The 23,381-nt window shown below is 36.3% G+C and overlaps 1 protein-coding gene across 19 annotated transcripts in view; it reads right to left on the reverse strand.

Moving 5' to 3' along the window:
* PAM (peptidylglycine alpha-amidating monooxygenase) overlaps positions 1–23,381 on the reverse strand; it is a 288,055-nt gene that overhangs the window by 46,811 nt on the left and 217,863 nt on the right. For 14 of the 19 annotated variants that reach the window (XM_040447619.1, XM_040447600.1, XM_040447591.1 and 11 more), the window contains 3 exons: positions 19,706–19,890; positions 18,574–18,639; positions 6,682–7,005 (listed from right to left, as the gene is read on the reverse strand). In XM_040447619.1, coding sequence (XP_040303553.1) covers positions 6,682–7,005; positions 18,574–18,639; positions 19,706–19,890 — 575 coding nt within the window. The remainder of the gene's footprint in view (positions 1–6,681; positions 7,006–18,573; positions 18,640–19,705; positions 19,891–23,381) is intronic. The other 5 variants (XM_040447633.1, XM_040447625.1, XM_040447609.1 and 2 more) reach the window with 1 other exon arrangement.

The following is a 23,381-nucleotide window of genomic DNA, read 5'->3' on the forward strand; positions in this document are numbered from 1 at the left end:
ACTAATTCTGATAAAAAATAGATGCAGCGTCCAAAATAAACAAACCGGGACACATGTGAGTTTCATTATTGGAAATACTGCACAATCAACTTTAAACTGGCTATGAATGACCCCAATTACCAATGACCTTAGATTGGTAAGCACTCAAAAGTCTGCTAAAAGCATTGACTGATAGGTTGTTAACAGCTTATTTTGTCACATATGAGAGTCCGTTTGGTTGGAAATTTTCAAGAAGGAAAAATAGTGTAAATAGAACATATTATTAAAATGTATAGGTTTGGTGAATTTTCAAAACAGTAAAGGTAATATGTAAGGAAATATATAAAAAGAAATATATACACTGTGAGTATTGAGTCAATGCAAAGGAGAACTACTTTGTGCATGGCAAAATTTTTAGAGAGGTTATACTATTTAAAATTTCATTTAAAAATACCATCACACACTTTTAAGATTACCAACCCAAGACCTCAACATTCTTAGGATCTAGGTCTCCAGGTTAACTAGAAATTGTAAAATAGTTACAGAAAAACTGAGTTCATGTCTCCTCTGTGAACATTAGCTCAGTTAATTGATGTTTTTGCTTCCAGTGTCACCATCTTTTTCATTATTAGGTGGTTAAAAGCTGTTCCCTTTAAGATTAGATGATCAAGATTCAAAGCAGTCTTTTAGGACTAGTGGTCTAGGTATATGGATGGAGTCAATAACCTGTTTCTCCAATCCCTGCCTGTCGCTACATGAGAGTCATAGAATGTCAGAACAGTACTGGGTCATCCCAGGTCGTTTTCTCACTTCACAGGAAAGGAACTGTGGGCTGGGGCCAGACTTTAGTTGTCAATGTCAAGATTGATTATTTTCTAAACCCCAATTAAGAACTATTTCAAATCCTTATTAAAGAAATTACATGATAAAATATATTTGGGTTCTAACTTAAACCTAACTTTTTCAATCATGGAGAAGTTAAAAATTAAGAATTCAGATTTTTCTTAGCTTTCATTTAAGAGGCGATTCAGTATATGACTAATGTTGCAGCCTTTCAGTTTTAATTTGAAAATTAATACAAATGTCTTACGCATGACATTTGGCAAGCCATTCCCAACTCTGTCAGCTGCTCTAAATTCAGATGTCAAATAATAGGATTATTTCGGAGGAATTCTTGCACTCATTATAAAGGTCAATGTGCAGCCTCATATTCTATATATTTAGAAAAAAAGTTAACGACCGTCAGAAAAAATTAAACATTACTATTAAAATTATATCAATAAATCACTAAGAATTAATGAATTATACCTTTCCAAGAAAGAGATTAATATAGTGATCAATGCTACTTTCATATGAAATTATTAATATGCATTTAAAAGGGCATTCATTTATCTGTGTTACAGAAGAAATGACAGAATTAAGTAAAGTTAAGAAAAAAATCTAATTTTAAACCCAGAGCTGTGACTTCAGTGTTACGTAATTAAAAGATTAGTTTTAGTGAAATCACTAGATGACCTCAACAAGAACAAAATGTAATGGCTGCTTTTTCTACACTTGGGAATTCTCATCTAGTGAGGAAAGGTGACTTATTTTGGGCAGAGACTGTTACTCATCAGAAGTGCCGGCCATAGCGATAATTAACTGAAAACAGATGAGAAATGTTTATAACCAAGTCAGAAAGAAAACAAGGATTAAATTACAGTGTTTCATTTAATGAGGATGAAGTGAGGAAGAGAATTTAGACATAGGGGCCAAAAGCATTAGCAGAATTTCTTTTCTTTTTAAAATTTAATTGCAAATGAGATCTTCGACTTGGTCAAAATGTTTGGATGCTGACTGAGAAAGTATGATCAAAAGTAATCTACACCAAGAGTTACTACAAGTGTAGATGAGATGACGGGATGATTGGAAAAAAAACCTGTCATCATGCTTCCCTCCTGCATGCCTGCCTTCCTATCTCTCTCTCTCTGTCTCTCTCTGTCTCTCTCTCTCTCTCTCTCTCTCTCTCTCATCTATCTATCTATCTATCTATCTATCTATCTATCTATCTATCATTTTATATTATTGTGAGGCAGAATAACAAAGTGATTAAAACCAAGACTTGAGCAAATCTTGGTTCCTTCAGCTATGGCACTTTAGGCACATGACTTAACCTTTCTGTGCCTGTTTCTTCCTCTCTAAAAGGGTTTATAAATAGGGTTGTTATGGGGATTAAATAAGTTAATGCACCTAAAACACTTAGCCTGGCTCACAGTGAGGGCTATGTATATGTTTGTCTTTATTAGTCTCCTTCCCTCCAGGGATGAAATTTAAGCCAGCTGAATGCCTTATTTTACCTGGTAATTCTATAAGATGTGAACCTAGAGGTAAGCATATGACTGAAATATAGACTCTGAGTTGATTAAGAGTCTGTGAATACTTTGATAAGCATCACACACATGCAGATATTATTTTCTGTTCACAGGTATACAATATATGCTGAACCAGGCTTCCATATGCTAGCAAATAGCATTCCAATCAAATCTGCCACTGAGAATATAGTTTTAGATTTATTTTTCAGTGAGTGTGGTTTCCAGAAGGCCACTAGAATAAAGACTAGGATTTTGTTCCTATCCTACGAATATTGTCTCAATATAAATATCAAATTAACGGTAAAAAAACAAATGATGTTAGGTGTAAAAAAGAGTGTATTTGCTTCTCATTTACCTAGTCGAATATTTCCACACTGTACATCATGTATCACAGGAAAACGTCAAGGCAGGTCAATGTAAGTGATCAGAGATTTGAGAGCCACACACTGCCATTACGACAGAACACTACCAAGTCATTTTCTGAATTTATCAAATTAGAGTGCCAAATTTTACAGCTTTCCTACACTTTCCAAGAAAATTCTCTCATGGGTGCTGCTTAAGTTATAGTAATTAACATTTACTCCTATTGCTTTGGTGTTTAAAATTTTGAAATCCTAATCCGACATGATGTTAACGGTGGCAATTATAATCGTATGTATTGTTAATGTATTACAACATTTATTTAATACTTTGTGTGTGCCAGAAACTGTTCAAAGCCCTTTCCATGCATTACCTGGCATACATGGAAGTATTATTTGACCCTCACTAAAACCCTATGAGGACTGTACTGTCATCATCCTCATTTTTACAGATGAGAAAACTAAAGCCCAGAGAATTTCTTTTCTAATTTTTCCTACGGACCACATAATAAGTGGTGTAGTTAGGATTCAAAGCCAGGAAGTCAGGCTCCAGAGTCTGAAGTGATCCACAGCATACAACCTGCGTGGAATGGTTTTCAGATTTTATTTTGGCCAAATGCAGAACTGTTCTGGGGTGAGCTGAATCGTGTGCGCACAGCGCACGCATGTGTGTGTTGTGTGCATGCATGTGTGTACGTTGTGTGGAGACTGCAGCTATAGCCTCCTATGTGAGGCACGTCCTTTCCAACAATAGTTGCAAAACCTCTGTGCTAGTCTAGCTGCACCTGTCCGGGAAATTTCCCTGTTTCTAATGTTGTTCTCACAACTGTTGGGACAAGAGTTTTCAGAACAGACTCACCACAGGTCATGAAGACAAGACTTAGAAAGAGGTGCTATTTGTGGATATTTGTGCTCTTAGAGACACGCTGAAGACACAATACTTAACCATCTTGTTCTCGGGGATGCTAAAGGCTTCATAGCAAAGATGGAAAATGTCATTCTGGTTGTGCTCTTCATGCAGCTGTGTCCAATGATGCTCATCCCGTTATGAGGTGGGGATTCAAGTTTAAAGGCAGCTGCCAAGGCATGGAACTAAGCGGAATTCAGACAAATCTAAAAGTCCACAAAATGGTGTTTTTGAAACCATGAGGTAGTTCTGGGCCTACCACACATAGTCACATCCAGATTTTTGAGCCGATCCAATAATTTCACCTGTGACCTCTCAAATCAGCTGGATGGGATACATTACTGTATTGTAGTTCCAAAGTATGGTCCAGTCAATGAAATCCAAAGTGCTGTGGCATAAAATGCTCCTGTATTGGATTGTGCTAGTGCCATGAACTGTGGACATTAGAACAGAGTCCTGAGTGGAAGCCTCCAGCTTGTCAGCAGTGATGGCCCAGAGCTCCAGGGAGGCATATCTGAACTGGGCGAACAAGTTAGCTCAGTGTTTTGAGCAAGACTGTAATGAAGTGTAAAGAACTAGGAAGTGTGCATTCTAGTTTTAAATTCAGTTATAAAGTCCAAGTTTTAAATTCAGACTCTGTGACCTCACTGAAATGGGTTAACTTCTCTAGGCTTCAGTTTCTTCATTTAAAAATTAAAATAGGTCTCAAAGGCATCTGAAATGAGTAGGAGCTATAACATTAAGCAACACCATAGCCTCGCATTTTTGTTTGAGTAATAATCTCATATGAAAAACTACCTTCTTCTTTGAAGGTAATATAATTCCTTACAGCAAATTAGGCATTTAGGGAGACAGTTAGTTCCTCCAGACTATTATAGGGTCCCCTTCTCAGCTTTGTCTGAAGTAAAGAAAAAGCTATGAGAACAACAATGGGAGATTATCCATCAAATTTATCCCCCTTGCTCATACCCTGGGAAATATACATGAATTAGACTACTAATGTATTTTATCAGGGTGTTACATGCTAATAATGCCTACTTTCTTTTTTTGCAAATGGAAGTTTCCTGAGGATAGGGCATTCTCTGGCTTACACAAAGGAATGAAACATTTTCAATTAAGGTTAGGTTTTATATTGTGCTGTAAACAGTGACAGAAGGGTGAAAAGAAAAAGACTTTCAGAAATAGCTTACCTAAGTATGAATTTTGCTATTTTACATTTAACGTTTAAAAGGTTTTTGAATCAGAGTAGTGAAATAACACTAAAATAAATCATTGCAGAAAGGAAACACAGGCACATTTTCTTTCTATAATGAGGATTTGTGCTGTATGTTTCTATGACTCATCATTTTATTTAATTCAGTGACGTTTACCCACATATTTTAAATGAAAGGAAATTTCCTGACCCAGATCCTGCAGCAACATTTTACTCCTGGACACTGCCATTTTGACCACCCTATAAGGTATGAGATCTGGCAAGTAAATGTATTTGGGGTATTTTAAATATTTCTTTCTTAGAAAAGCTAACTAGGTTTTAGGAATACAATGCCTTAAGTCAAACTATGATTTTTACATGCATACTTATGATACCTATAGGTAAATGATAAGAACCACAATATTATTTCAAATCCAAGGTAACAAAGAGAAGTCATGGGATAAAATATATTGCAACTCTAACATTTCGCACTTGAATAGAATTGTACTCTTGCCAAAGAAGCCCTTCTGCCTTTTATATTTTCATGTCGTATGGGTTACCATTTGCTGTCCTTAATATAGAGGTTCAGAAAGACACTCAAGTCTGTCTATGAAATGGATAGGGACGTGATAAACTGCAGATTTTCTAGGCACCACCCTTGGAAATGTCAATTCAGTTGTTCTTAGGTAGTATTCAGGAGTCTAGATTTTTCATAAGCACCTTAGGTGAGGTGATTCTAATGCAGTGGAGTCTAGGAAACCCTCTTGAGAAATAGTTTCATTAGATAAATTTAGGAGTTAGAGCAGGGCTGACTCTGTTTAAGTATGAAGATGTAAAAAACTGGGTCCCAGTACACCCCATAGAAAGTATTAGACCAGACCCAATGGACCGTGCTTGAAACTTCTGTGCGAGCAAAAGGCACCACATGCTAACTTTTTTTCAATTATAAATAAAAATCAGCTGGGTGTTGAATAATTTATGGCTTACTGCAAAGCTGTATTTGAAAACACCAAGCTGGCAGCCTGAGCCATTCCAGCCCACGCATGGACAGCTGCCATGCACCCATATCTGTTACTTTTTTGGAGATTATCTCCACATGCTGTATTATCTGGCTTTCCACATTAGCAAGTAACATGAAACACAATCAATATGAAAGAGGCCACAATACAATTAAAGACAAAGATGAGGCATCCATAGCTTGCTGGTACAGAAACCTGAAGGGAATAAGGTATTGTCCTCTAATTATGGAAGCCATAACCAGAGGAATCCTGGTTAGAAATAAAGATAAATCTGATAGTTTCTGAGTTGCTGGAGATCCCCTCAGGAAAGAAAAAAAAAAAAAAAAACTAAACTAAATTTTCAATTAAGATAGTAATTGATAATGGAACTTAAGAAATCAAAATCATAAAAATGGTTATATTTTACAAGTCAATTGGAAAAGAATGCTGCGAAATAGAAGATTCCTTTGAGAGGACCTTAAGTACCTTAAAAGAAGGTAGCATATAAGCATTTCATACACTGAGACTTTACGGATCAGGGCTTGAATTCGCAGTTTCTTTCCATTGAGCAAAATAGAGAATGCTGATTTGGTAAGAATTTGTTATGCTGAATTTCACGTGCCACTCTCCGAACACGATCTAGATATTTTTGGTCCTGGTAATTCTGGCTCATCAACTGAACAGAAGCTGAATTTATGAAGTATTGGACCAAACCAAAAATAAAACCTCAAACAAAGGTGGTATCTGATAACCCAAATCATAGTAATGTTTTTTTCTGATGAGTTTTTTTTTATCAATAAGTATTTTCACCCATTCATTTTTATTCCCTTCAGATTTTGCTAATGTGGATTGTAGCATTTCATAGTTTGTTCTTTAAAAGAAGCCCTAAACGCACCTCCTGTGTGTTCGGGTTCCCAGGTGCCTTCACCAGGTAGGGGCTGCTGTAATGACAAAACTCTGCTTTCTGCTGGCCTCAAAGTAGACTCTAGTCTGTGGAATTTGTGAATTCTGTCTCTGACAAGAATAGCATTGCCCCTCTCCTCGTGCTCTGCACTCTCTCTGGCATCAGATCGACCAAGATCCTTCTTTTGGACTACATTTGCAATCTCAGCTACCAGGTCTGACTCTGATTCTGCCTTTTCTGTAGGATTATATTTATGCACATGAACAACATCTTCCCTTTCTCCTAGCAGCTTGGAAAGTAGTGAATAGAAATCACCTGTGGAAAAAAGAGAAGAGAGAAGGGGTGGAGGGTTGATAAGATTGCAAAATTTACAAAATTTTGTGCCTTAAAAATACCATCACCTGATTCGTCATAATAAGTGAGAGAGAAGGTTGCTCTCAGATGTTTAAGCATCAGGGGAAAAAGGATGATTTTCCAGAACAATGAAAAAAATAATAGGCTTCACATTTCATTGTATATACCACCTATGTCATTCTATTATCTCAGGAGCCAATAACACCAGAAAACCTCTATTTGCATATTAGTGGAAACAAAACGATGTGCATGTGATTGCATGGCATGTTTCAGTAAATGGTTTTCACAGTAGAGTCGGGTTGATTTGGAAGTTACAGTTCATCAGATTTATAAAAATATGATCAACAGCTACATCAGAAAAGAGCTACCTTCAAGGAAAACCCTTTGAAGTTGTCTTTAAAAGCCTATTAAAGTATAATGCACAAGAAATTAAAGGTATATTTTTTCAGCATATGCTATAAAACACAAGAAACGTAACAGATATGCATTTCTTTGGCAAGCAAAACACCCATGTTTTGTTATTATTATTTTGTTAGCAGTGCTACTGTGTGTAGCTCCAGTTGTTCATTTTAGACAAGAAATGAACAAGTTCCAGAAAAATAATTTTGTGAAAAAAGAATACCTCAAATCAGTTTCAAACAAAAAAGATTTTAACAAACTAATATCATTGGAATGGTTCATCACGATGTATTTCATGCCTTTCTGTACTAAAAAGTAAACTTGGATGTGATCATCTGATATCACGAAGACAATATTACTTATAAAACATTATGAGAGATATAAAATATGACTATGGAAAGTTCACAAAGCATTTTAATCCTTATCATTTACATCTATGGCTTTAAATCCATTTACATCAACTATGTGAATTGGAAACATGTCTACGTTCTTGATAGAAACAAATCTGCTCTTCTAAGCCAAACCCCAAGGTTGAACAAACACTCAGTTCTTTTCCCTCACCCTATTCTAAGGGCTGCTAATGAAATTAGTTATGACCGTGGAGTCTTACTGTTTAAGTTTTAATTACATTTACAGCATGATCAGTTAACATTTACAAAATCTTTTTTATGACCAGTAGGAAATGAAAATGATAACCGGTTTTGCTATGATGCATTCCACTAAAGAATATATTATTAAAAAATTGGTGCAAGGGGACATGAAGTCTTTCCAAAATGATGCTAAGAGATCCTGTCATGTTTACAAATAGTCTTGGCTTAATGACTCAAAGCTTTCAATTCTTTCCCATGAAAGCGGCTTATCCCAGGTGAAATCTTCAATCAAAAAATAATTACCAAGTAATAGGGCCAATCTCAGTAAAATGAACAAAGCAAATTACAACTCAACCAAATCTGTTAGGCCACAGTGGCATTTTGCCTCACAGGGAAGAAATTAATTCATTACTGTTAAATTCACCTGCCCTCACACTAAATACAAATAGTTTAATGTGCTGTTGTGCAATGAAACATTTACATGGAAAATAAAACACAAGATTATTTCAGGAATGAGTAAAAACCAGAATTTTAAAACTTGAATCCATGTCATTAGTCTAATATTGATGGAGGAACACAGACTTGCAACTACGCATGGTTCTTCAGGTTTGTCAGTAAAAATCTAAAAGCTGTGATAAAATATCAAATGCACAGCACTCCAGTTCCTTTGAAATTATCATTTACAGTTATCATTGGGTGAGGAAAGTAAACCTTTAGCAATGTATTAGGCTTCGCTGCATACAGATTGCACTGGCCTTATGAAAATGAAATTTAGGGCTGCATCTCATTTATAGAGATGACATGTGAGAGAGAGAGAGAGAGAGAGAGAGAGAGAGACCACTAGATGGCTATCTCTTACACTCTTACACACAAACTAGAGAGTTTTTCTTTCGCTTCTGGGGTAGTGGAAATATAGAATCCTCAGATGTTAAATATTTTTCTGTGCCAGGTATATCTAACCTTGAGTGCAGTGGATGGAGTAGAAAATTAATGGAGCAAGTTGTGGGGTCTCTACCCCAATCTCATTTCTCAATATTCCTTTCTTTCTCCTCAGTTTATGTTACACACATATTGGACTTCCCCTTCCTTCAATGTCACTCTACAATGTTGTTTCTTCTTCCTGGGACAATTGCTCCCCAGTAACCAACTAGCTCCTAAGCCTTCAGATCCTACTGAGGTGTTACTGATATCCAAGAAGCCTTCCTTGACTATCAAATTAGGGGTCTTAGCTATGTGCACATATGGCCCACAGGTCTTTCACTGTATTGTTACTGCCTGGTGTCTGGGATATACTGCACACTCTTATTTGAATCCAACCCTGACGCTTAGTAGCTATTTTGTGCCTTAACATTATATAGACAATGACCACTACCTTTAAGAATTCTTTAGTGGATTTAGGGGCGCCTGGGTGGTGCAGTCGGTTAAGCGTCCGACTTCACCCAGGTCACGATCTCGCGGTCCGTGAGTTCGAGCCCCGCGTCAGGCTCTGGGCTGATGGCTCAGAGCCTGGAGCCTGTTTCTGTGTCTCCCTCTCTCTCTGCCCCTCCCCCGTTCATGCTCTGTCTCTCTCTGTCCCCAAAATAAATAAACGTTGAAAAAAAAAGTTCTTTAAAAAAAAAAGAATTCTTTGGTGGATTTAAAGAAGTTAATGTACAAGGCCCAGTTTGGTGTATATCATAAAGGAGGTATCACTAAATTGTAGCTAATTACCAGCAAAAAAGACATAAATTCCAGTTGTAACATGCACATGCATCTGTTTCCATCTATTGTTTACCTAAACTTAAAAAAAAAAAATCAGTTCTTATCTCATATACAGGTATTGGGATTTTCCTAACAGAAAAAAAAATATCTCTTTAACTTTACAGCCCTATATTTTCTCAAGTCACTATGGCTGTTGTAGTGATTTGCCTCCTCGCTTTGCCAAAGTAAATTGTATTTGCGCTTTCTCTCTTTTTTCTTAAGTCTATTTTTGGAGAAAGAACTATCCCTACTCCAATGTTCTGGATGCCAGCCCTCTCACTACCCTCTGGAGCCTTTCCTATTTGCTTTCTTTTCTTTTCCTAATTCAGCTTCTTTGCCAAAGGCTTGACTCAGGATAAAAGCACACTCAGTCTGCATTTACCTTGAGTGGGTCATGGAAGCAAGGGAGACCCTCCTCTGACACAGTCTATCTTTCAGACTTTTCTGCCTTCCCTTTTCCTTTTACAAGTTCCAACATGGCCTAACAGTGCTTTCTGTGATAATGGAAATACCCTGTTCCTGTGCTGCCCAACATGACGCCACTAGACACATGGGGCTACTGAGAACTTGTAATGTGGCTAATGTGACTGAGGAGTTTAGTTTTTAATTTTACTTTTAATTAATTTATACCCAAATTTAAACAACCACATGTGGCTAGCGTCTACCATATTGGACCGTGCAAGGCTACTTCATCCTTGCTCACAACATCCTCTCTCCTTCCCAAGCCAAAGGCATCTGATTCCACGTCTTCATTCACCCCGTATGACTTCCACATGATTTGCTCAAGAGCTCTTAGTTGCCACAGCCATCTTAACCTATCAGCGGCGTGTAGCACTGCTGAAAGTCCCTTCAGAAACTCTCTGCTTATAACATTGTTCTTTCTAGATCTCCTCTACCTGTCACCTTTGCTTTCTCATATTCCTCTGCCCAACATATGAAAATGTTTTCTGAGGGCTGTCCCTGGCATCCTTTCTCTCCGCTGGCTAAGGCCTCTTCCTGCTGAGAAATATCAGCCATTCACAAGGCTTAAGTTGCTGCCTCCAGACAAATGACCCTCATATCTGGAGCTCTCCTAATACCAAATTGATTTATAAAACCACCCTGTGGAAATTTCCACCTAGATGTCTGTTTCATAGGAATTTTGAACTCAACCTGTCCTAAACTGAGCTCTTAATCTCCTCCCCATACTTTATCTTTTTATAGTATCTGTCTTGATGATGAAGCATGTTTTGGGTCCATCAATCCAGAAAACTGGATTCGTCCCTCTCTCACCAGTGAATCAACTGATTCATCAATGCTGATGTGTCAACATCATTTTTTCCCTCCCTACCACCAGAACTCATTTGGGATTCTTATCATCTGATTGGCATGCTTAAAGACTCTTCCCCTCCTTCCTCAGAATGGATTTTCATCCCTGCCTTCAACGTCAAAATCTGTCTGTAATGGTATTAAAGCTGTTCTACCTCTGTGGAACTGACTTCTGATTCATGGTAGCCTGCTTCCCTGGACACTCCTTGCTTATGCCCCACCTTTTTCTCGGCTCTGTCAATCTATATACTTCTCAGGGGTATTCTCTAATTTTATTCTGGCTCCCACTGCTAAGATGACCATGTAATTTCTTTCCCAAACTGGGACATATTTGAGAAGAAAAAGGGTAATGGTAAAATTTATACTAGGTATAAAATGGGACATTTCTGGAAAAACTGGGATGTACAGTTACCCTACCTATTGTTGACAGAGATAAGAGGATAAACAAGTACTTTATAAAACTGCACATGACAACAGTAATAGCTAAAATTTTTTGTGAGCTTTGCATTACCTAGTTGCTTTGCTGAGTTGCTGTATATGATTTAACACGTTTCATCTCTACAAAATACTTACTGTCTTCAGTTGAGATGAGGAAATCAACGGTACAGTACAAACCTGCACATCTGGTAGGAAGTTGAACTGGGATTTGAAGGAGCAACCTGTATTAAGGGCACACCTTCTAACTGATGACTATACTGGATCCAGGTTCCACTTTTTTTTTTTTTCCCTATAGTGGCTAATAAACTCCTGTGAATTTACCTCAGACCTGTCAATCTTACTATATTTGTTTTTCTATTTAAATGAACTGTCTTCTGAGCTTTGTGCCGGGTGTGCTCTTTAACTGAACAAGTTTCTTTTTGTCCTTTGCTGGCCTGCCTTCTCCATATCATAACATAAGATGCTTGTAAACTAGTTAATACCTCCATACCATAGTGATTTGACAAAGCTGGCCTAAAGAATAATGACTGGCTACCTTTGGTTTGAAAAAGTAGGAGGGTTTTCTGTTCTCTTCAATAGTTTTCACTTCCCACTTCTAATATACCTTATGTGTAGTATGATCAAACTCTATAAGATTTTCTTAAAAAAATGGTACATTTAAACTATCTGAGAAGGGACAAGTGGCAAGGGATAAATGTGATTTTTTATGGAAACATTAAAAATCTCTCATTTCTTACACATTGTCATATTTCCAGTGATTAGTACTATTCCTATCACAGCAGCTACCCAGTAAATTATTATGGGATGAATAGTAATTGTTAAAAATGTCACCCTTTGCATCAGTAGAAATAAAAATATTTCTTTGATGATTTTAGGCTGTAGTGAGTCCATTTATTTTTTTCTCACTCAAACTTTGATTCTTATAGAATGCACAAATGTTCTAGTTCTTTTATGTAATTTGGCTGAGTGGGTCTGGATTTGGAAAACATAACTGTGCTAGCAGCTAATGTGCCAGGAAAAAGTACACAGCATAGTAGAAGAAAATCTAAAACACTACCAATTAAACTCCCAATGTGTTAAGTTGTATGCTTGCATTAACTACTTCATGACTCAGTGGGCCTTTTTTCTTTAGTAGGGACCATTCACATTCCCTGCCATCAACATGAAAACTTTTCTGGCTTACCTTCAGGAATATAGTGAGATCAAAATGAAACAGAAACATACATTGAAAAATTGCCCCATGAGTTTTTTTTTTTTTTTTAAATAAAATGCTTTAAAATTATTGGAAAAAAAAATAAGTATCTCTACTTTTAGACAGTGTAAAAAATCTTTAAGAATATATTTTTTTAAAGTTTATTTATTTATTTTTGAGAAAGAATCCCAAGCAGGCTCCAAAGTGCTGTCGGCACAAAGCCCAACATGGGACTTGATCTCTTGATGTGAGATCATGACGTGAGTGGAAACCGAGAGTCAGCCACTTAACCAACTGAGCCACCCAGGCGCTCCTAGACAGCGAAAAATCTTAATTGTGGAGGCATTTAAAAAAATAATCAAAAACATTGTGGTAATCTTCAGACTATGAAGTCCTATTTCCCATACATACTACTAGTCCTTTATTACCCAAACCAAACAACTCTCATTATTGCTCTGTCATTTCTATGGTACATGGAAAGTAAATAGGCTGTTCATCAGCATTTAACCCCTGACAAAATATGCCAAGTAACTAAGCTAGTGAGATTGCAATGTGCAACGTAACTGATTAATGACAGAGATATGAGGAATGGAGAAATAAAGGCATTTCTTTTCAGATTTTAATATTTTTGGTTTGTAACTCAGTCATAGTTGATCTTCCTTTCTGGTTAGTTGATTTGGTTTATTAAGCACTTACTTAACACTAACATTTATCCCACTAGCCTTAGAGAAATAAAGCATGATCATGATGACCAGCTCAAGGATCTCAAAAGAAGTGAACTTTATTATTTTTTCCTCCTACTGAATTGAACAATCAGAAATGAGCTTCTCCCTGCACCTTTTCCTAAGAAAATGAGACAAATATAAAAAAGGAGAAGTTAACAGATGATGGCTTTTGCAACTACCATGCACACAGATCTATATCAGAAAGCACAACTGTGTGATAAATGATCATTCTCATCTGCCTATTCTGCTATTAGGAAACCAATTCAAACAGCATCCACTCAGCTTCCCAGAGCCTTGGGGGGTATTTAGAATTGCGTTTGATAGATGAGTTCAATATGTAAAGACTTGTGAGCTGCTCATAAATCATAACAAACCGATAAATTTTTAGCGAATGGGAATACAAACAAGAATTGTAACTTCTTTCAAACAGCAAAGTGGTACTGAGGGCGCTTAGAATTAGCCAAGAAGATGCTACTAAAACCATTTGGACTTTATTAGGGGAATGAATGAAGTATTCTATTTTGAATAAAGCAAAGAAATACAAATTGTGTGATTAAGCCCGGACTTTGCTCCACTCCTCTATAAGTGGTTTACCAACTGTCACTTTAACAAGCTTTTGCAGTAGACTATTGTCTTTTAAAGTTGAAACCTTGTTCCCTTGATTCTGCTTATTTGATAAAACATGCCAATGGTAATTCATTTTTGTTAGCATAAAACCAGGGTGAAATTATTCTGTTTCACAGAAGGTGTCTGAAGACCTTTAACTATCTGGGGTCATGGAGTGTTTTCCCTCTACAAATTGTATTTTTGTCATATTCTCCCTGCCTTGGGAATATAGTCACTCATGCTGACCTTTGAGTAGAAAGATTGATTATATGAGGGCACAAAGACTACAATGAGAAGAGTTTGGAGAAAACCGAGTAAAACATGTTAAAAGGCCCTTTCTGCAGCAAAAGCAATGCTGTCTAGAGCATAATGTATAATAACAAGGACAACTGGCGTTGTAGATTTTGACTTTCAGTTCTGCCATGATTTTTTTTTAAGACATCAAATCTTCACAATACAACTAACACTGAATTTCAATGTTCAGAATTTCATTGCAGAATGCAGAATTCAATGCAGAATTTCAATACTGCACCTTATACTTTGAATTATAAAGGAGAGAAACACTCAAAATCAGCACTCCTAATAGTAGTTGCATTGATGCTTGCTTGAAGCTGGTAAGCTTCCTTGTTTCAGCCCAAGCTCCTCACCCAAACAATGTTGAAAGAAAGCTCAGGTTGTACCACAGGCATAGCGAACGTATATGAGAAGTCATACGCATAAGAAATATAGAGAAATTACAAAACACACTTTACTTTCCTAAAAGTGCCAACCATAAGATATAAGTAAAGGATATGTTCATGTGTCTGCTCTGGGAAACCTCAACACCACCCTTTCATTCTGAAGTCTCCTGGGATTCATTTCCTCCGCTCAGAATCAATGTCTAATTGAGTCGTACTGTTTAGCTGACTGTACTTATTACAGATACAGGTGATTCCTCACTTACAGTGTTTTCAAAGGATAGTAACATTTCAGTTCATTTTGAATACCTATTAGTGTTTTTCTGCTTGGAGGCAGACATAATTAACTCATTAACAGATTAGCTCACCTACAGGCAAACAGGCTATTTTCAAAGCAGTATAGGTAGGAATATACACATACTATGCAGGCATTAAAAATCATGCTTGCCAGTAATTTCTGTAGTTGGAAGAAATATTCAAGATATAATATTTTAAAAAAAGGATACAAAACTGTGCATATATGATCTAAACATTATCAAAATAATGTATATATAATATATATTTCACACAAAGATGTCCATATACATCCATATTTCTGGGGATAATGGATGATTTTTATTTGATTCTTTTTACTTTTCCTTAAATTCCATATCTTTTTAAATGAATATTATTTAACAACTCAGTCAAATAAACATTATGTTTTAACCGCCCCCACCGCCCTCCCACAGACTTAATTAAAGCTTCACTAAAATGTGTCTCATTGTTGTACGATCCAGGACAACCTGATAGGTAAAGCTGTCATACAGTGAGGCTCTTCTGATGTCTTCATAATTACATCTTTTGAGATAAGGTCTGAGGTACATTTGCCTTACACCAAATTTTGTTCTACAGGAAGCAAATATATACAAGGATACTGCAGAAGGTAAGCGTGTTTGTAAGCATAGGCTGGGCAGTACTACACAGATTCATAGATCTGAGCTGTCTCTTTCGAACTCTAGTAAAATTTCCAATCAAGGTTAATATCCTGACAAAAATTAATAGCTAGCAATTTCAGTGATTTGAATTTCAAAAACACCCCACTTCTATTCCTTCTGGAGAAACAGAGTATCAGATAAATAATGTGACAGAGCTACATTTTTTTTTCAGCCTATAGCATATGAATACTTTTCTCTCTCTCTTTTTTTACTACCTTAATAAAAGTCATCCCTTCTTTCCAATGGAGCATTTATTAATATATCTTGACCTTTATCTTCCTGTATGCTTTCCAGTGTATTAAGATAGGAAGTAAAAATAATATTGTTTGTATTCTCCAGGAAGAACTATCTCTATTATTTAGCTACTGATGGGTATAGAACTTGCCTTTCTGACATTTGGGGTCTTTTCTTTCCTGCTCCACAAGTGTTCTATTTCCATTGGGGATCTGACATCCTCTGTGTGACCAACATAGATGCTGTCTGTTAACTTGTGGCTAGCACAACTGAAATGATTCATGGCTTTTATTTATTAGGGATTTAAAATATTAAAAGAATCAGTACAACCTGGAGGAGTACCTGAACATAAATTGTTTTGTCCAGAGCACCAAAATAAGGCAGGAGGTTGAGTTGGAGGGTTTACTTTAAAATCAGCAGATGTGGCATAATTTATCTGAATAATTAGAGCCCTGATCAATCTATCAACTCAGGGAATGAATACAAATACACATTTTGTGCAAATCAACATCTTTCAGAAGAATGGGGTACTTACTCTCTCAGTAATGAGTAGATTTGCCACGTGTAGCGCAAGGAGACAGATTGACCTCATTAGCGAATCAAATGGACTATGTGTATAAATATGTATTTGGCATACCTTTATATTCTCTAACTTACAGGCTGGTGGTCCCCAAAGGCCTGTAGAATAATATATAGGCTACAATGGACATTGAATGGTTTTTGGTTAGGTATCTGTCTTCAAATAACCTGGGAGGTGACATTTTGATGGACCCACTAATGTCAACATGTGAATGCCATAGCCCACTTTCGGTAGTATGAAAATTCAGTCAGAAGAATATTTTTTCTTCTCAAGTGAAATAACTTTACAGCACTTTTATTCGTAAGTAGAATAAAGCACTAACTATAAGAAAATAATTTCTTCTGTGTCCGTGGAATTCTTCTCTGGAATCAGTAAGTCTTTGGATATATTTAAACTCTTAAAATTATATGTATGCTATCAGATATGAAAGGGTAAATGACTGGCAAAACATGAAAGTGTTTTAAAGAATTTGGTTTTTAGGCATAAGTGATAGACCCCTCCTAAATCTTATTTGAAAAGAACAGGTTAAACTTGACATTTAAGGTTCTTCACCTAGTGAAACTTTTGGGTTTGTAACCTTTCAGAAGTTTCAGTGTCTCCCTTGATCAACTCAACAAACTTGAAAAGGAAAACACAGCCCAGCCTAAGTTTCCATAGAAACTTACCTTTTTATTAGACACATCTACTAAATGATGGTCTCATTCCATACTGTATCACGTATGTTACTATTTGGAAGAGTATGCTAAGATGACTCAAGTTATTTCAAAGACATATATTTCAAACAGTGTGTTCAATATCAAAATTGAAATGATTCATTTTAAGTCTGATCAAATTTCAGTACAATTATAGCAAACACTATTACTACTACTACCATATTTAGGTTATAATTACTAACTTCCTTAAAATTATACACAAAGGATTGATAAATTTAGCTAATTTAAATCATACTCAATAGTTTAGTATGAGCCATTTAGTATAACATCATCTCCCTTTTTTTGACTCAACAGAAAAGTACCAACAACTTTGAGCTAAAGTTCTATTTTATTTTTCCCAAAGACCATTTTGTTGGAATGAGATGCTATGGAACATACTCTATATAACTGAAAAACATTTCTATTACGGTTTACCTTATTTCCCTTTCAGAGTGCATGTTTCCCTTTAAAAAGTCTGTATTCTTTAATTTTGCAAATACTCTTAATGCAAGAGTGTTACCTTTGACCTGGACCTCCTAGGATACATTTTGAAGAATTCCAATAGTGGTTTACAATATCCAAAGAGTGAGAAATTTCTGTCTGTTGCCAATAGAAAATATCTATTTCCTGTACACTTTATGTTGTCCTAAGAAGTATGTTTGCATTAACATTAATGTTTTAAAATATATCCTATCTAGGCCAAAAAGACTTGATAAGATAACATACTCCAACACATAACACAAAGTATCATCTTTGAAACAACTAGTAAGAAAAAATTGAGGAAAATATTTTTCAGTGCCAAGATACGCAGTGTATGACATGCAAGGACCAAGTATTACAGCTTCAAATAAATGGATCAGAGGAAGAAGGATGCTCTCCTGATTCATCAGATGGCAATTTAATATAAAACTATAAATGTCTAAGTTGGTAATCCCACCTACCTTACTGAAGGCAGAGAAGACTTAAGAGAGGCCAGATGCAAGTTTAAGTCCTAATTTATTTCAAATACAGTCAATGAACATACCATACAAAATACACAAGATTTTAAATGGTAAAGTCCTTTCAAGTTTAAAATGCTGCCCAATTAATGTTTCTAACAATTATATTTGCGCTATATATAAAAGATACAATATTAAGTAAACCAAAACAAAGAAATATCTGATGGGTCCAAATTATTACATCAAGGAATTTTACTTTCAAAGCTAAAGTACAACAATTGACCATTTTCTCATGAATTATATATTATATAAACACAGCAATACACAGGGATCGAGGCTGGTAAGACCTAAAATATCTTAGTAACTTTAAGATTTGGTTGCCCAATTGGAATATGAACACTTTTATAGGCCAAGTTATAAAACTATGCATACATACCCTGTTCTAACACTTCTTCTCCTTTTGGCTGCTGTTGTAAGGAAGTCTTATCTTTGTTCTCTGTTTCTGTAAAGGATCAAAAAAGCTGAGCATAAATTTGTGGGATATATCATATACTTTAAATAGCTTATTGGAAATATGCCATCAACATAAAAATATTTTCAGGGTCTTATGTTTCATAAAAACAATAGCATTAAGAATTTAATTCGCAAAAATCTCCAGTGTAACCACCAATTAAGAAGAAGATTTCTGACTTAATAATTAAATCAACTACCCTTTCAGTAATACATACCTGATACCAAACTAAAAATGCATTAATAAAACTGCTTGTAATTTTAAAAATTGAACTTACTGAAATTTTAAGGATATTTTAAGAACATTTTAAGGCACATTCTATAAATATATTAAGATCTTAATAAGTGACCTAATTGCTATGTAAACTTCATTCATAAAATTTCTAATAGGAAGACATAAGAAGGTGCTCTGGCACTTTAAGATTGAACTTGTAAAACTCAATGAAGTCTCAGCATACTTCATCCAATAAAACAGGGTGTGGGTTTTGCAATTTTAAACTAACAAAATGACAATCAGTATGATCATTTTGCAGAGGAAGAGCAAGTTCATCAACAATTCTGAGAATGAGACCAAAAAGGCCAAGATTAGAAATGCCTCATAAATCACAAACTCTTCTTTGCTTGAGGAGGCCCATTAAAATAGATAATTTAGGGTATGGTTGGAGACAATCACCATTTTCATTGGCAAACTGAAGCACTCTTCAGAACATGGTGTATAAATTCATAAATTACATAAGTCATTACTTGCTATGGAAGGAATCAAATGGGGAAACTAGAAAACATGAATTGAATGAAAAAAGAGGTACATTTCTGGAATTGGCCCCCAAATTAATCTGTTTCATCACCAGTTGAGATTTTTCACTTTAACTGTTTTGATGGGGACATGTCAGGAGGGACGACAGGTTATAAAAGAAGGGAAAGTGGGAATCGGATTGTGTGTACAGGTGATTGTGACAGGAGGAGGGTGATTTTAAATATTAATCATACAGTCAAGTGTGATATGCAAGAAAATATAAAATACGAAATCATATTGTACTGTAAATTAATACCCGTTTTACCTTTGTGATGTCCATGCATCATAACCATATCAGACTGCACAGGAATTGGAATACTGGCCTCCGGTGGTATGGTTCTGAACACATCTGAAGCTACATTCTGCGTGCAGGTCATGAAAGAGACTGCATGCCTAGCTTCCATGTAATACATAATGTATAAGTTGCACATTTCATCACTAGATGTGCCACTGCAAGCAAAAAAAAAAGACATAACAAATCAGCCATTCACAGAAAACACATTCTTAATGCAAGAAAAACACAACCAGTAAATCTGCCAGCAATAGGTTCAGAGGTGGAAATATTGTGCACTTATTTTATAGCTTTCATTAAAGCCCATCACAGTTTTCAGTATCTAAAGCACAGTGTCAAAGGCCTATCTCCACTTCATAATGGAGTATCCATTCGCACTCACTCCCTGCAGTACCAAGTAGGGCAGATGGAAATGGCATTTAAGCAGCCATTCTTTCCTCTTTTAAGTCCTTTTATTCTTTAGCCCTTCTTCCATTTGCTAAAACTCAGAGATTGGGCAAAGTACTTTTCTGACAGAAAAATCTTAATTATTCATTTAATAACGGTAAAATTCAGGACACTTTAACAGGAATGTCATATATTATTTACAAGCCTTCAAAAATGCCTTCTTTCATTTAACCCTGAGAGTCTAGGATCTTGCTTTGGGTAACTGCCTTCTTCCTCATGGTCACATGAATGGAGAGTCATGTACTGACCCTAAGACATCATAAATGTATCCCTGAAACCTGAACTGGCACCTTGGCTTCTATACCAGGGAAGAAAAGGGAGCCTCAGGAGTGATACAAAATGAAAGCAAGCAATCCTAAGCTCTTCTAAAGACTCAGACCTCCATGGGGCAGCACTGAACAACTGAAAGACTCAATATTAAAAATAGATTTTAAAACAGTGCGATGATGGGTGTGTGGGTGGCTCAGTCAGTTAAGTGTCCGATTCTTGGTTTTGGCTCAGGTCATGTTTTCACAGTTTGTGAGGTTGAGCCTCATGTTGGGCTCTTTGCTGACAGTATGGGGCGTGCTTGGGATTCTCTCTCTCTGTTTTTCTCTCTGACCCTTCCCTGCTTACACATGCTCGTGCACGCTCTCTCTCAAAATAAATAAATAAACTTAAATAAAATAAAACAGTGGGATAGACATTTCCAAGATAAAAGTTCCAAATAATACAAGTTATGCCTAGTAGTTTAAAACATGTTTTCTTCTTTCTCAATTCATGTGGGTTATCATGTATTTCATTCTCTGCATTACTATTAGGAGGGAATTATTTTGGTACACCATCATGAGACTTTCATTTCCAAGGTAGTTTGCGCAGATGAATGTTTCCTTTTTGGTGTTCTGACAATTTTTAGCAAGCCTCTGCTAATAAAAAACAAGCTATGAAGTGGACTATTTGCTCTACAAAAATACGTCAGTGGTGATTTTTCCAGCAATGTCATGTGGCACTCTCTTCCTCTCCATAGCAACAGAATGACATCAGCAAGGGAAGGAAAATTTTTTTTTTCAAAACAGGGATGTAGTTTCTGTAAGGTCTGAAAATGTAGAGCCCCTGAGAGACCAGAGGAATGAATCCCTGCCATGGGAAGCACTTTTCATGCTTTAAAAGTCATTTGGCTTCTCATTCTCTGAATCTGATACCTGTCAGTGTAATTGCTTCTCCCGTGAAATATAAGCAAATGGGGAGGTGCGATCCCAAACAAACACCTGTTCACTACACAGATCTTCATGTGTCAAAACACCATTCCTAAGAATTCCATTTTAACATTGCTGGAGTTGGTCAGAAAACTGCGCTATAAAAGAAATGGCTGGTGTCAAAGTAATAAAACCAGAACCTCTCACCATATTATCTACCCTTCCCCTGTTTAAAGGGAAGTAAAATATATAGATCAAGGGACAGAGATGAGGGAGAAGAAATTCAAGATGTGGCTCTAGTTTAGGAGACCTTGAATCATCATGCAGAGAGGGAAAACAAAATAATCATGTATGCTTCTCCAATTAGTGAAAGTAAAATATTAATAAATTTATATAGTAATAAATGAAACTTGCAACCAATCCATGGACAGATCCTCCCATATTTTACCTGTACGGGAACATCATGCCCCTGTTCATCTCTAAACACATGCCTGTGAGATAGCATAATCCGCTCACCAATATAGTTTTTTTAAGATACTGATTTTATGATACAAAATTGAGCTGGTCAAATAACTTAAGAATCTTTGCTGTCATACAGAAAATTTCATTAAAGAGCTGAAGAGAAAGAAAAGAGTCATACTTTATTCCTTTCCATCCATAACTGAACTTGTAGTTGAGGTAACTCTGAGTTCCTATCTGACAGGGAAACTATCACTTCTTAAATGGGTTAGGACTCAAGACACCCTTAATATCAGCAAACTAATTTGCCTATTTTATTCCACATCCTTCTTTCTTCCACTCAACAGTAACAAAAAAATATGACGTTAAATCAAACTGCTTTTGGTTAAACATCAACTCTTGATTCTGGCTCAGGTCATGATCTCCAGGTTTGTAAAATAGAGCCCCATGTTGGCTCTGTGCTACAGCATGGAGCCTGCTTGGGATTCTCTCTCTCCCTCTCTCTGCCCCTCCCCTGCTCACATGCAAATGAGTGTGCATGCTCCCCCCACCCCCAAAAATAAATAAATAAACTTAAAAAAATCAAACTGCTTTCTGTATTCCTAAGGGAGAATTCTGACACATCTACCCTTATTTTCCATAAAGAACAACACGGCAATTCAACTCTGTCAACCTAATGACTATTAACATGAGAAAGTATGTTGGGAGGCTGTGTTCACACGTAGGTCCTGGCTGTGTTGAATAGCCCTTTATGCATTTCCTAATGCCAATGTGATTCCCTGAACAATGCCTCCTAGTACCAGCTGTATTCCAAAATTACAGTGGTGCAGGTCTTTCATCAAGCAAAATAAAGTGCTTATGTGATTACTACTTTTTATATCAGCTAGCTCTCAATCTGACAAAGTGTGATGAACCTGAAAATAGTTAAGCCCTCAATAAATAGTTGTTGAAGGAAAGAAGAATGAATACTCTATTTTAATAAATGTTTACAACTTGTTATGGCATAACCAGTTACGCCTAATATATCATACTGCTGAGTCAGGTTAATTTTATGAACTTGGTCTAAGGCATTCCAGAAGAATATTTATAGCTATCTATTTATCTATCTACCTATTTATCATCTATGTTCTATGAAGGTTTTAGTAAAATATATTATTTCATATAAACATATGTAATAGAGGTTTAAGAAAGTACAAAATATTCTCAAATGTCCCATTTTAAAGAAACCCAAATCATGTTGTACACTGTGACTCTGATACTCCTTCCATTGATCATGCCCTCAGCCCTAATCCCATTAAAAAAAAAAAAGAATGATGGGAAATACTAATTTTGGAAAGAAATATGAACACTTTAAAGAACTTAATTTTCATGGGGCGCCTGGGTGGCTCAGTCGGTTAAGCGTCCGACTTCGGCTCAGGTCACGATCTCACAGTCTGTGACTTGGAGCCCCGTGTCGGGCTCTGTGCTGACAGCTCAGAGCCTGGAGCCTGTTTCAGATTCTGTGTCTCCCTCTCTCTCTGACCCTCCCCCGTTCATGCTCTGTCTCTCTCTGTCTCAAAAATAAATAA

This window comes from Herpailurus yagouaroundi, unplaced genomic scaffold, assembly GCF_014898765.1.
Source record: "Herpailurus yagouaroundi ecotype Mexico unplaced genomic scaffold, PumYag 29, whole genome shotgun sequence".
Taxonomy (NCBI): domain Eukaryota; kingdom Metazoa; phylum Chordata; class Mammalia; order Carnivora; family Felidae; genus Herpailurus; species Herpailurus yagouaroundi.